General features: G+C 38.4%; 1 protein-coding gene and 1 pseudogene across 2 annotated transcripts; both read right to left on the bottom strand.

Moving 5' to 3' along the window:
- Positions 1-2,807: 2,807 nt before the first annotated feature.
- On the bottom strand, positions 2,808-3,901 carry LOC309840353 (olfactory receptor 4C15-like; annotated as a pseudogene). Its single transcript has one exon. The product of its transcript is annotated as an olfactory receptor 4C15-like (transcript).
- An 8,210-nt stretch (positions 3,902-12,111) lies between these two features.
- LOC309872833 (olfactory receptor 4C6-like) lies at positions 12,112-13,165 on the bottom strand (the record flags this gene model as incomplete). The annotated part of the gene is made up of 1 exon (XM_082747805.1): positions 12,112-13,165. One exon carries the CDS (start codon positions 13,163-13,165, stop codon positions 12,203-12,205), a length of 963 nt encoding a protein of 320 aa, XP_082603931.1. The 3' UTR covers positions 12,112-12,202.
- Positions 13,166-14,886: the final 1,721 nt, after the last annotated feature.

Below are 14,886 nucleotides of genomic sequence, written 5' to 3'. Positions count from 1 at the left end.
ACCAGTGAAGTGAAATACCACACAAAGTTCCCACAGCTAATTGGTAACAGAACTGAGCCTAGAATCCACATCTCTTAAGTATAAGTCCAAATCTCTTTTATGTTCATATGATGTGTACAGTAAGGTCATAAGATTTCTTTGCCTGGAGAACAAGAACAGCCAATGAACGAGCCCCTGCATTAAACCTCCCTGTTCAAAGTCCTAAACAAACTCCTTACATTTTAAAGAATTATTAAGGTCTCCAGTTCTGGTGGGAAAATTTTGGAGGGTCGTTTGCAAGGAGATCCTGAAGTGGCCAAAGGCAAGAAGCTGAGTCAACAATCTCATGAAGATTCTTCAATCTCTGAGTCAAAAGACCTTTAGTGCTCATTAAATTTCTTGTACACCATAAGACCGGATGACATTGAGGTTCCAAATTCTGTCAAAACAATGCCAGGATTTCCTGAAATCACTTGACTATGCACATCCCATCATGAAACTGTGTGGAAATAGAACAAATGCCAACTGAGGTTTGTCTTTTTTTTTTTTTTTAAGCATAACAGTATTCATTATTTTTGCACCACTCCCAGTGCTCCATGCAATCCGTGCCCTCTCTAATACTCACCACCTGGTTCCCCAAACCTCCCACCCCCCACCCCTTCAAAACCCTATGATTGTTTTTCAGAGTCCATAGTCTCTCATGGTTCACCTCCCCTTCCAATTTCCCTCAACTCCCTTCTCCTCTCTAACTCCCTTCTCCTCTCTAACTCCCCTTGTCCTCCATGCTATTTGTTATGCTCCACAAATAAGTGAAACCAGATGATAATTGACTCTCTCTGCTTGACTTATTTCACCCAGCATAATCTCTTCCAGTCCCGTCCGTGTTGCTACAAAAGTTGGGTATTCATCCTTTCTGATGGAGGCATAATACTCCATAGTGTATATGGACCACATCTTCCTTATCCATTCGTCCATTGAAGGGCATCTTGGTTCCTTCCAGAGTTTGGCAACTGTGGCCATTGTTGCTATAAACATTGGGGTACAGATGGCCCTTCTGTAAAAAGATACATCTGTATCTTTGAGGTAAATACCCAGTAGTGCAGTTGCAGGGTTCCCAACTGAGGTTTGTCTTAGTTTAAGCCCCCTCTGTCCTCAACTTAAGATCAACCAAGGCACTGATTTAAACTCTGCTTATTTAAAGTTGTATCTTACAAAGGAAGGTTTCCAATGAATAATTTAGAAATTCTGGCTAGATAAACCCAACTAATACAATGAAAATTTGAGGAGAGAAATGATTTTAATTGGATCAGTAATAGTTCAGGGGTGCCTGGTTTGCTCAGTGGGTTAAAGCCTCTGCCTTTGGCTCAGGTCATGATCCCAGGGTCCTTGGATCGAGCCCCACATCAGGCTCTCTACTCAGCAGGAAGCCTTCTTCCTCCTGTCTTTCTGCCTGCTTCTCTACCTACTTGTGACCTCTGTCAAATAAATAAAATCTTTTTTTTTTTAATAAAGAAACAGTCACAATTAAAATTCAGATCACTGGGAGCAAGACTTATTATTTTCAGAGTGGAAGAGGGAACAGAGTGTGAAGAATGAGAAAATGCATAGACAGCAGTGGCTTTATTTTCTACTAGAATTTTGTATATATATTATATAGCTTTATATAATATATACAATTATATAAATATAATTATATTTTATATAAAAGATTATAAAATATAATTTTATATATAATATATGAAATTTTATCTATATAAATATATATGAAAATATATACATGTATGTACATATATACATATAATTGTATTTTATATAAAAGTATATAAAATATAATTTTATACATATTATATAAAATTTTATATATATAGAGAGAGATACCATTACCAAAATCTAATATCAGCAATAACTACATTCCTTTGCCAAACTTTACTTTGGTGTGTTAATATTACAGATATACTTAAAGGGGCATATGGGAAAATACCTCATTTATGCACTTATTCAATAGTTATTCACTGAACTCCTACATAAGGATGTTCTAGACTATTATGATACATAATGAAAAAAATATTCCCTGCCTCAACTAGAGCATACAGTCCATGAGAGGAAACTGACAAAAAAATAAGAAAATTAAATTATATCAGCATATCAGAAAGCAATAACTTTTCTTGAAACATAAAAAAATAAAATAAAATAAATAAGAATAGATGGGGAAGTGAGGTCATGAAATCCAAGGTATGAGTTCCTCTTTCAGAACATAGTCATATGATGTACGGTCTCCTATACTGCTCAGTTTATGAGAATTCTTGATCTTTTCCACCCTTGAGTCCTGACTGCTGTCTTCATTGATCAGAGAGATCAATATCCTACACATAAGTTTCTTTTAACTTGAAATAGTTTAAGTTTCTGTTTCTAATCTCTCAGATTTTTTTTTGTCATTCCTCCACAAAGATTTATCAAAACATGGGATGAGTGGCAAGAGTTTTGATGGGTAATTTCTCTTCCTAATCTTTTCACTGAATCTCACATATTAAGTAAACATAATCTCCAACACTTTTTAATTTACTATGAATACTGAATTACCAAATCAGAATTGGTAAGTGAACTAACTGTGAAAATATTTTTCCTGGCACCATATTACTGGCTTTTTGTCTTTTCATTTTTCTTTTTCTTTCTTTTCTTTTCTTTTTTTTTTTTTTCCAATATATAAGCTCCTATTAAAGAGGAAAAAAACACACAAAGATTTTGTCTCGAATATCTGACTTTTATTCTTCACAATTTTTTTGAACTTCAATGTTTCATTTGTCTCTACAAACCACCATTAGTCTGTTTCATATTTTCTTTATGGCATTTTTCATTTCCCTATTCCTGAAAGTGTAAATAAAAGGATTGAGCAAAAGAGTTAGGATCGTGTAAAAGACAGTCACCATTTGGTCAAAGGAGAAAACAGGTGCAGACCGTGCATACACAAATATGCAGAGGACAAAGAAGAAAACCACAATAGCGACATGAGATCCACAGGGGGAGAGAGCTTTCCACTACCCTTCATGGGTGCTCAGAGAGAGCAAGGTGACAACATAGGAGACAAGCAACAAAGAGAGTATTATGATGCAGATAGACCCACTGGTAGCAACCACCAAAAGGCCAAAGATGTGAGTGTCAGTGCAGGCAAGCTCCAGTAATGGGTACAAATCACACATGAAGTGATCAATGGTATTGGGGCCATAGAAGGGCAGGTGGAGAGTAAAGAAAAATTTTGTCAGGGAATGCAGAAAACTTGCCATCCAGTCTATACCCATCAGAATGCCACAGAGCCTATAGCTCATGATGGTTGTGTAGTGTAGGGGCTTACAGATGGCCACATAGTGATCATAACAAGCAATCACCTCCACCCCAGCAAAGAAGTGTTCAGCAAAGAGCTGGGTCAAAGAATCTCAATGGAGATGGCTTTCGTCTCATAGAGAGAGTCCACAATCATCTTGCGGGGCAATGACAGTGGAGAAGCAGGCATCCAGGAAGGACAGGAAAGCCAAGAAGTACGTCGGGGAGCCAAGGAGTACTGGGCTGTTGCTGATGGTCACCACAATTAGCAAGTTGCCCCTGACAGTTGCAATGTATCCAAACAAAAATACAAGTACTGTTTTCTGAACTTAGGATTTTGTGAAAGCCCCAGGAGAACAAACTCAAGTTACAAAATTTTGGTTTTGCATGATTTCCAAGGGAAAGCTCAAAGCTGCCAGAAGGACCATGTAGAGGCTACAATTATGAGAAAGAAAAATGTGTTTCAGTCCAGTGTAAAGTGATACGGTCGTCATTAAGAAGTTGGTGCATCTACATGAAAAATTATCTTCTGTGTTTCTAGCATCACTGTGAACACAGAATTCAAATTTGTTGAAGGTGGTAGTGGAAGCTCAGGAAGAACTGAGGAGGATTCTAAGGAAAGGAGCATGACACTGGAGTTATCATGTCCACCCCTGAGCACAGAATAGGAGCAGAGTACATTTGCATGCTATCCCTGCCAGAAGTTTGCCTGATCTGCAAACAGAAGAATAACATTCAGGTTAAGAAGCACTTGCAAATCATGGCTACTCTCAAATATTTCTTTAAACATCTGAAATGAACATGGCCTTTAAGGTGAGTTCATTCATTCCTTATAAAGGGGAGGTTGAGGGGCGCCTGGGTGGCTCAGTGGTTTGGGCTGCTGCCTTCGGCTCGGGTCATGATCTCAGGGTCCTGGGATCGAGCCCCGCATCGGGCTCTCTGCTCCGCAGGAAGCCTGCTTCCCTCTCTCTCTCTCTCTCTCTCGCTGCCTGCCTCTCTGCCTACTTGTGATCTCTGTCTGTCAAATAAATAAATAAAATCTTTAAATAAAAAAAAAAAAAAAAAGAGAAGATACATGGGAAAGTTCCATACAAACACAGAGCAAGCATCCATGTGTTGAGTTGCTTGGTTGTTGTTTTTGTTTTTGTTTTCGTTTTCTTCATCATTTTAAAATAAGAACTGGAATTTAGAAGGGAAGAAAAAAAAAAAAAAAACCTATACCAGAGTGTTGGCGTGTTTACTAAGTTAAATAATACAAAAACAAAACAAACAAACAAAAAATAGTTGTAGGCCTAGTGCCTTGGATACAGTCCATGTTAGGTCTTATCCTTATTGTACTGATATGATACTCATGCATACAAAGATAAATTTGAGAATAGAAGTTAGATCTGGGATATTAATAGAGAAAAGTTAGTTCTAATACCTAAGTCTTTCCCACTGTGTCAACAGAAAGGAACAAGACTTTTCCTCTCCTTGCAAGAATGAAGAGCAGGTTGGCCTTTCAACTCTCCACCCAGCTGTAGAGGTTTAAGCCTTCTGATTCCCTTGTTCATGTTTGGATGAGGCCTTTTGATGAAGAACACAGAATAAATGAATGTAGAATCAGAAGATAATGCCCAATTACTTAAAGATACAATCTATCAATGGCATTATTTTTAAGCACTGTCTACACACACAGTAAGCTTGAAATTTTAGATTATCATAAGGTAAAATATGTGGTTTTATTTTAAATCACGGGTTTTAATAATATACTAATTCTAAAGTTGCAGTAAAACTGCTTTATTCATGCACTCATTTGCAAAATTCCTTTGCATTATTTCCAGACTGACAAACATGTTTGTGTTCCTTATAGTAGTAACTCCCGCACTAAAGGTTATTCTAAAAGTGAAATAGGGTGGTATAACTTTTTTTTTAAGATTTTATTTATTTAACAGAGATAGATCACAAGTAGGCAGAGAGGCAAGCAGAGAGAGAGAGAGGGAAGCAGGCTCCCTGCTGAGCAGAGAGCCCGATGTGGGACTTGATCCCAGGACCCTGAGATCATGACCTGAGCCGAAGGCAGTGGCTTAACCCACTGAGCCACCTAGGTGCCCCAGGGTGGTATAACTTTTATAATGGAGGATGATGTCATGTAATTTATGATAGTTAAAATTTAGAAATATCTAACGTGGTCAACAATAGGAGGATGCTTCTGCAATTCAGGCTATGACAGATTGATAGCACCTGATACTGACAGTGAAACACTAATTAATAGTGTGAGGACATGAATGGTGAAGCATTTTTATAATGTGAAAAGAGAAAAACAACAATGCATAATAACTCTTCCCATTTATACAGACATGTTAATATAATCAAAATCAAGATGTGAACATACAAAAATAATAGACTTTTATTTTCAGTAAGTATCTAGAGAGAACTGTATGAAATTTAAAATTAAAAATCAAGTTTACTTTATTTAAGATGATTTATTTATTCTCGAGAGAGATTATGAGCAGGAGGGGCAGAAGGAGAGGGAGAGAGAATCTGAAGCAAACTCCATGCTGAATGCAGAGTTGCAGAGCAACTGCAACAGGTTTGCAGAGCAGTCGGAAGCAAACTCTGCAGAATGCAGAGGCAGAGCACTATCTCAAGACACTAGATCAACCACCTGAGTTGAAAGCAGCAGTCAGATGCGTAACCCAATGGATCACCCAGACACCCCTAAAAATCTTCAAATCCACAACACCATCATTTTCTATCAACTTAGCAGTTCAGAAAAAAAGGAGAGGGAGCTTGAAAATCATTTTATCAAGTGTCCAGTATAATTAATTTGTGTAGGTGGAACTCTCATGATAACATAACATAGCTTCTTAAACTAAAAGTGTTAAACTGTTATAAGCTTTTTACAAATAGATGTATCATGGCCCAAATTTTCCCGAAGATTCAAAGGTCTATTCTTCCTCAATAGCCATACTCTTCAATACACTGGAGGTGCACCAGAGATTGCCAAGGACCCTCGTGGCTGTAAACGGAACTGTGAACCATCTCCAGGGCTGTGACCTGGGAAATTTTGCCTCCCCACTCTCCCCTTTGCCCACTATTTCCTTCCCACTCATTTTGGCACAAAACTAATTCTATCATCAGTCATTCTGAAAATAATAGAAATTCCCATTTGAACATTCAAGTAAATTTTTAAAACTATATGAGAATCCCATGAATTCTGACATTGGAACGTTTAATGTCTTCATTAATCTCTCCAACCCTTTCTTCGTGTGCTTCTAGATGCCTCTCTCTGTTTTACTCAACTTCCTTCTTTCCCTCAGCTTATCTTCTAGATCACTGATTCCCTTTCTGTTTCATTTACCCAGACTGTTAGAGTATCCAGTTTAGAATGCAACGCATTTTTTTTTTCTAAAAGATTTTATTTATTTATTTGACAGAGGGAGATCACAAGTAGAAGGAGAGGCAGGCAGAGAGAGAGGGGGAAGCAGGCACCCTGCTGAGCAGAGTTCCTCTTAGGACCCTGAGATCATGACCTGAGCCAAAGGCAGAGGCTTAAACCACTAAGCCACCCCCGTGCCCCTAGACTGCAACTCATTCGTAGCATTGTTTAATCTGACCTAATTGGATCTCATTTCTGCCCTTAGAGATTCTATTGTGACTAATACTTTATTCAAGCCTAGCTCTTGACTTTATGATTGCTCTCCTGAATTATTTCTCTGACATCTTGCTTATACCCATATCCATTAGTTCTGTGTCAGAGGACATTAAAGAAAAAAGAAACAAGCAAAACTATATGAGGAATTAATAGTATGGTCACCATTGTATGTAATATTCTATAATCCTATTTCAGGCTGAATTTAAGATTTTATGCACTTATTAGTACATATTAGCCACATATGAATGTCTTTTAAAAAATTATTTATTTATTTGACAGACAGAGATCACAAGCAGGCAGAGAGGCAGGCAAAGAGAGAGAGGAGGAGGAAGCAGGCTCCCCGCAGAACAGAGAGCCCAATGTGGGGCTCAATCCCAGGAACCTGGGATCATGATCCCTAGCTGAAGGCAGAGGCCTAACCCACTGAGCCACCCAGGCCCGAACAAATAAAAAATAGGATAACATGACTAGGACCTAAATAGGTATATGTTGCATTACACCAGCATTTGGATTTAACCTGAAGATGAAAAACTAAATAAGTTCTAATTTCATTAGCCTTGATGTATTAAGTACTCCTAACCCTCTAAAAAATGTTTGCATTCTAACAGCTACTATTTATTGATAACATATTATTGTGTCAAGTGCTGTCCTGTGAACACCACGTGGATTATTTTGTTTCTAAATCCTTTGAGACTTTTTATATATGATCTACATTAAAAATGAAGATTTAGGGTGAAAAAAAGTTATACAGCTGGCCCAGTGGTACACAGCTAAGTGATAGACTAATGCTTGCATTATACTTGGTAGCTGGACAACAGCACCATTCTTTTAACTACTATCTCACACTTTAGGATACTCTCTGAAAATGCAAAAATGTGCATTATAAATCTCACCATTTGTCAGTCTCTTGAAAATTCTGGTGATGGCAATCTCCTATACTGCACAGAGAAAAGCCCCTTCAATGGCTACCCAACATGTGAAATGAGTCCCAAGTCTTACTTGTACATGTAAGAGGGAGAGGAAGAGTAACTCTGGCTGACAAGGTAGAGAATGTTCCCCACTACTTATCAATCTTCAGCATGGTCTCCAAGAAAAAAGTAAAGAAGCAAAAGTTTCCTTCTTGGGGCACCTGGGTAGCTCAGTGGGTTAAAGTCTCTGCCTTCTGCTTGGGTCATGATCCAAGGGTTCTGGGATCCAGCCCCACATTCGGCTCTGTGCTCTGCAGGGAGCCTGCTTCCTCCTCTCTCTCTCTCTCTGCCTGCCTCTCTGCCTACTTGTGATCTCTGTCAAATAAATAAATAAAAATCTTTAAAACAGAAAGAAAGAAAGAAGAAGAAAGAAAGAAAGAAAGAAAGAAAGAAAGAAAGAAAGAAAGAAAGAAAGAAAGAAAGAAAGAAAGAGAGAAAGGAAAGTTTCCTCCTTGGTTTCCAAATGCAATTTAAAGAAGTTTCCCTGAAAAGTCATGACTGTTGGATGGCTATGGAATTGCTTCTCTGTTCTCACCAGGGTTTGGCAATTTCACATCAGTATGATTTTTCAAGATGCAGTTTCCTGTGGTTTGATTTGATCAAGTATTTGCAAAACTTTAATGTCTCCAACAAATTAAAGTTTTTTCTTTTCTCCTTTTCCAAATTCTTCTGGGTTTCCATTTGAAGACGCTTTCCATTTCCTTCATATTCAGGAATACAAAACTGTGCACTGGGATAGAATACAAGATCTCTGTGCAGCATTAAGACAATGTGCCCATGTGCTTACTAAATACAAGAGCTGAGTCCTGGGATGAAGTACAACATCAATCCACAAGGACCTGTAATGTGTTGGAAGTAGAGTAGCAACAGGTGCTTGTTAAGAATAATGAATAATGTGAAAAGATGTATGTCTAATCTGAAATCTACTTTTTATTCCTCAGTACTTAAGCTATATATGTCATCATTTTAAAACTAAAGGACACAATTTTTAAAGATTAAAGGACTTTTTCTCTTTTCCATTTTTTTGTTAAAAGAGAAGGAATGGCAGGTCTGTATACTCTGAATCTAGGTAGCCCTGGGATTGAAGCTTGAGGGAAACTTAGACTTAGTTCATAATGTCCCTTCAGAGAGGGTGCATACCCAGGAGTCTGTTGTTCTACACACTCCTGTATCCTACCTATTTTTATATCTATTCACATCTGACATAAAGAAGCAACATTGAATTGATTCATCAGAAAAATGAACTTGCAGAAGCACTTTCACCTGTGGTATTGAGGGACAGGTGTTATTCCCCTGTGGTGTTAAGGAACAAGTATTATTATCTTTTCACTAACAGTTTAGAGAGATTCCCTGACCAGAAGAACCATCTGACCAGGACCACATTCCTAGAGAAGCTGATCCTCTAAACACATGACTCAACAGCAGGACTCCAGCAATTATTTCTGGAACTCTGGACCCTACTTCAAACCACACTTGGCATCTTCTACTTTATTCCATGCCCTGTTTTCTCCATCACTAATTACTTGATTCTGTTAGAGGAAATGAGAGCTGTAACACTGAAATAATAGTGTGCAGTTGGGGGAGACAGATAATATAACAAACATGTTATTTGTGAAAATATTAGGTGAAATTTCAAAAAACAGACTTACAAATCAAAAATGAGAGAGGATAGAGATAGAGACAGGCACAAAGAAATGTATGAAATGAGGGGAATTGGTCCAATTGGTCCAAATGTATGAAATGAGGGGAATTGATCCAATAAACCATTCTACCCTCAGATTTAAAATCTTGCCTTCATCATTTATTAATATACAAAATCTATACCAAGTTTCCAAAGATAGATGGCTTAATCTCTGGGCCATTTCTTCCATTCGTTAAAGTTCTTTATTAACAGGCCTACAGCAAAATGTTTACAAAGCAGAGCTTTATGGTATGTTCTGGTTTGTAGAAGATCCTGTCCCCTATCTTTATGTCCCTCACACTGGTTTTATTGCCAAGGATGTTCAAACATAGCTACACATACATACAAATTTAAGAATCAAGTTTATCAATTTTAATGAAAATATACTTTGTCATTCTGGTGAAGGGGTGTTATTAATTCATTATAGAAATTGGTATCTCAAAATCAGGGCCTTACTGGGCAGAGCCAGTCAAATTTCCCAAAGGTCCACTGCCTAGGTGAATATCCAGGGTGAGATAGAGTGAGTTACTGCTGGAGTTCTAGAATTGCAGGGAAAGAGGAGGTACTTTTGTATTTGCTTATTGTCTGATTGGAACACAGAAAGATTCTTCAGTCTTCTTACTGGGATTAATGATGGAGTCCATAAGATAAGAAATGAGGAAAGATTACTCAAACATAGGACACAGATGTCACTGGTGACCTTGAAATGAGCATTTTCAGTGTTAGGTACTGAAGTATCCCTGGAAAATGTTTAAAGAGAATATAAAGAATTGGATAACAGGCATCAAAGATCCTCTTAGGTTTTGCTACAAAGAGGAGGAAATGAAATGGAGTAGTATGTGATAAAGGAAATAAGACCAAGGGAAGAGTTCATTTTAAAAATAAAAGAATTGACAGACTGCTTCTTTGCTGGAGCAAATGATCCATCAGTAAGGGAAATACAGGTGAAATAAGACATGCCTTTATGTAAGTGAAATGGAGGTGAGGCTCAGAACACAGATTGTAAAGAGATTGGTTGTCTTTGGATAGGAGGAAGGATTATGTGTTTATTGGAGATGGTAAGAAGGTGGTATATAATTGAACAGATGCTGGTAGATTGATAGTCATGACTGTGGAAATGTTCTTCTGATTTAATATTTCTCAGTGAAATAGGAAGCAAGTTCATCTAATGTTTTTCCATTAATTTCATGCTTGTAATAGTTTTTTAAGAAGATATTCTCTCCAAACTATGACACCATTTTACTCTATTTTGCTATGCAATTGTATCATGAATAGTACTGAAATGTTCAGTTCTTATAGAGAGAGAATCATATGATTTATAAGCTAACATTAGTAACAGCAAGTTCCTATAAAAAGGGAGTAAGATCAAAACTTGTTTCAGATGTTACTGTTGAGAAGTCAATTGAGGGCTTTTAAGGGCAAGGGGTGGGAGGTTGGGGGAACCAGTTGGTGGGTATTAGAGAGGGCAGGGATTGCATGGAGTACTGGGTGTGGTGCAAAAACAATGAATACTGTTATGCTGAAAATAAATAGATAAATTAAAAAAAAGAAGAAGAAGAAGTCAGGCACTGGGGGTTCCTGGGTGGCTCAGTGAGTTAAAGCCTCTGCCTTAGACTCAGGTCATGATTCCAGGGTCCTGAGATTGAGCCTTACATTGGGTTCTCTGCTCCCCAGGGAACCTGATTCCTCCTCTCTTTCTCTCTCTCTCTCTCTCTCTGCTTGCCTCTCTGCCTAATTGTGATATCTATCTATCTCTCTGTCAAATAAATAAATAAAAATATTTTAAAAAATTGTATAAAAAAAAAAGAATACAGGCCCTGAACTCCGAAGTAATATGATTAACAAGAAAGCTATTTAATATGAATGAATTTATAAGAGTTAAGAGAAGAAATTTGCATTCAAACTGACAGGTACTAATTTCAACATAAATGGTAAAAACAGCTCTTACCTATTTAATAGAAGATGGAGCTTTTGGACCTACTTTTGACAATAGAAAAATTCCCAAACCGAGTACAAACATTTGAGGCTAGGAATATCATTAAGATCCTTCCACTTCTGTAATTCTAAAATTAAAACAGAAACATCATAATCCTAAATTTTTTACTTATAACCAGTTATTTATGCTGCCGTGGGCTTTTTGTTCTCTTTTGACATTAGACAAAATGAAAACAAGTACAATGAATCCAGGAATGAAGAGGCAGAGAATAACTAAGGGGAATGCCCAGGGAAAAACATCAGGAGAGACTTGTTTAAAGAGATGTGGAAACTTCACCTTAAGGAAGTAAAAATAGGAAAAAAAAAAAAAAATGAGATGAAGCCAGCCAAGCAATAGCTCTGGGAAAGAGAAGTTCAGCAGCAAGCAGAGTAAGAACAAACAAAAACATCGAACCAGGACTGGAATTATTGAAAATCAGACTTGAATTAATTAAAAAAAAAAAAAAAAAAAAGGAAGAGGAAAAAGGGTTCCCAGAGTCTTCTAAAAACAAGGTTGGAGCAAATGTACTAGAGAATTAGGAAAAAACTTGATTATAGTATCTTAATCTGAATGGCACACATAAAAGATGCCATTGACTCTAGGGCTCCCAATGATTTGGAATGAATGGGACTTGCAGGAACTCATTATCCTTGTAGGAAAAATCTTTCCTTAGCACATAAGCCAATGACATCCAGGGCCACTCGTTTCATCAATATCCTCATGGCATTTTTTACCTCAGCATTCCTCAGGGTGTAGATCAATGGATTTAACATGGGCACAACAATGGTAAAGGACACAGCCATTGCCTTGTCTATGGGGTAAGAGGCCACAGGCCGCACATATAGGAAAATGCATGGCACAAAGAACAAGATGACCACAGTGAGGTGGGAGCCACAGGTGGAGAGGGCTTTGTGCCGCCCTTCAGAGCTACAAGACCTCAGGGAGCAGAGGATGACCACATAGGAGGTGATGAGGATAAGGAAGATGGTCACACACATCACCCCACTGTTGAGGATGACTAAGAGACCCAGGGTGTGCGTGTCCATGCAGGCCAGTTTCAACAAGGGAAACAAATCACACATAAAGTGATCAATGACATTGGGGCCACAGAAGGGTATCTGATACATGAAGAGAAGCTGTATTGCTGCGTGGAAAACTCCCCCCAGCCCGGCCCCTCCCAGCAGCAGATAGCACATGCGAGAGGTCATGATGGTCATGTAGTGCAGGGGCTTACAGATGGCCACATAGCGGTCATAGGCCATCACGATGAGAAGGATGATCCCCACACCACCAAAGAAATGTTCCGCAAAAAGCTGAGTCAGACAGCCTTCTAATGAGATGGTAGTGGTCTTGGAGAGAGAGTCCACAATCATCTTCGGGGCAATGACAGAAGAGTAGGTGGCATCCATGAGGGACAAGCAAGTAAGAAAGAAATACATAGGTGATCTCAGACTCTGATTTGTGATCACAGTTACCACAATGAGTAGGTTTCCCAACACTGTGGACACATACATGGTTAGAAACACAGCAGAGAGTATTTTCCGCAGCTCTGGGTTCTCTGTAATGCCCAAAAGAATGAATTCAGTCACATTGTTTGGATTCTTCATTTACTATGGGCTGATATAAGCACACCACTCTGAGATAGAAAATCTACAAAAGAATATTGTTTTTAATTAGTAATCACTAAGTGTGTTGGAAAAGTTTTACACTGTGTCTCAGACCCTCTTGACCTGCTTTTTTTCTCCAGCCACTAATATGGCCACCAGTTGCTAACAGTATAATCTCATAACAGCTCCATTTTTTTTGATCCCAAATGATACAGGGAAAGTACCCCTCCAGTAGTAAAGTTCTTCTGGCTCTGGATACTTAGCAGAGGCTGTCTGCCCTTGGGTGGAAACACATTGGAGACTACTTTAAATGGGAATATAAATAAGGTTCTCTTAGGCTCCTCTAAAACCCAAAGACACACTCTTCGTATTATCCCTTTTACTAAACTAGGTACACAGCTTCCAGGACACTGTTTGCAGTCTACAATATAGGCTAACCCCAATCTATAGCCCAAGAACTTCGATACAATTTTAGTAGCTCTAATAAAGTAGAAGGAACATAGTCTCAGAATCAGGAGAGCTGGGTTTTATTTCAAATTATTCCTCTAAGTCCTACAGTGTGTTGTGACACTGTTCAGCATTCCAGGCCTCCATTTCCTCATCTAGAGAAGAGACATTTATGGTAGATGACTGGTAAGTTGGGGGTTCAAAGAAGCCAACTAACGGACTCTGTCCCTCTCAAAGACAACAGTTCAGAAATACCTGCATGAAATTTTCACACTTCCAAACAGATGTCCAGTGAGCCATCTTAGGACTTAAGGTATTAAAAATCACAATACATTATTATAGATAATAATGCTTGTTCTGTCTAAAGTCTATAAATTCATCACAGTTCTTATCGGCCACTAATACATACCTCAATCAGACATTCAAGACTTTACCCATAGAAATCACCTCACTTTATATTGAAGCCGAATGAAAACTTCCAGACTATCTTTATGAAGCCAGCATTACCCTGAACCCCAAACCAGGCAAAGATCCTAACAAAAAGGAGACTTTCAGACCAGTATCACTGATGAATATGGATACTAAAATTCTCAACAAGATCCTAGCAAACAGGATCCAACAGCACATTAAAACTACATTAAAAAAAAAATTCATTGAGATATCATCTTACACCAGTTAGAATGGCCAAAATTAGCAAGACAGGAAACAACATGTGTTGGAGAGGATGTGGAGAAAGGGGAACTCTCTTACACTGTTGGTGGGAATGCAAGTTGGTGCAGCCTCTTTGGATAACAATGTGGGGATTCCTCAAGAAATTAAAAATAGAACTTCCCTATGACGCTGTCATTGCACTCCTGGGTATTTACTCCAAAGATACAGATGTAGTGAAAAGAAGGCCCATCTGTACCCCAATGTTTATAGCAGCAATGGCCACGGTCACCAAACTGTGGAAAGAGCCAAGATGCCCTTCAACAGATGAATGGATAAGGAAGATGTGGTCCATATACACTATGGAGTATTATGCCTCCATCAGAAAGGACGAATACCCAACTTTTGTAGCAACATGGACGGGACTGGAAGAGATTATGCTGAGTGAAATCAGTTAAGCAGAGACAGTCAATTATCATATGGTTTCACTTATTTGTGGAGCATAACAAAAAGCATGGAGGACATGGGGAGTTAGAGAGAAGGTAATTGGGGTAAATTGGAAGGGGAGGTGAATCATGAGAGACAATGAATTCTGAAAAACAATCTGAGGGGTTTGAAGTCGTGGG

Source organism: Mustela nivalis (genome assembly GCF_964662115.1).
Source record: "Mustela nivalis genome assembly, chromosome: 9".
Lineage (NCBI taxonomy): Eukaryota > Metazoa > Chordata > Mammalia > Carnivora > Mustelidae > Mustela > Mustela nivalis.
Note: the sequence above shows the minus strand (reverse complement) of the source record. Positions and strands in the feature narration are given on the sequence as shown.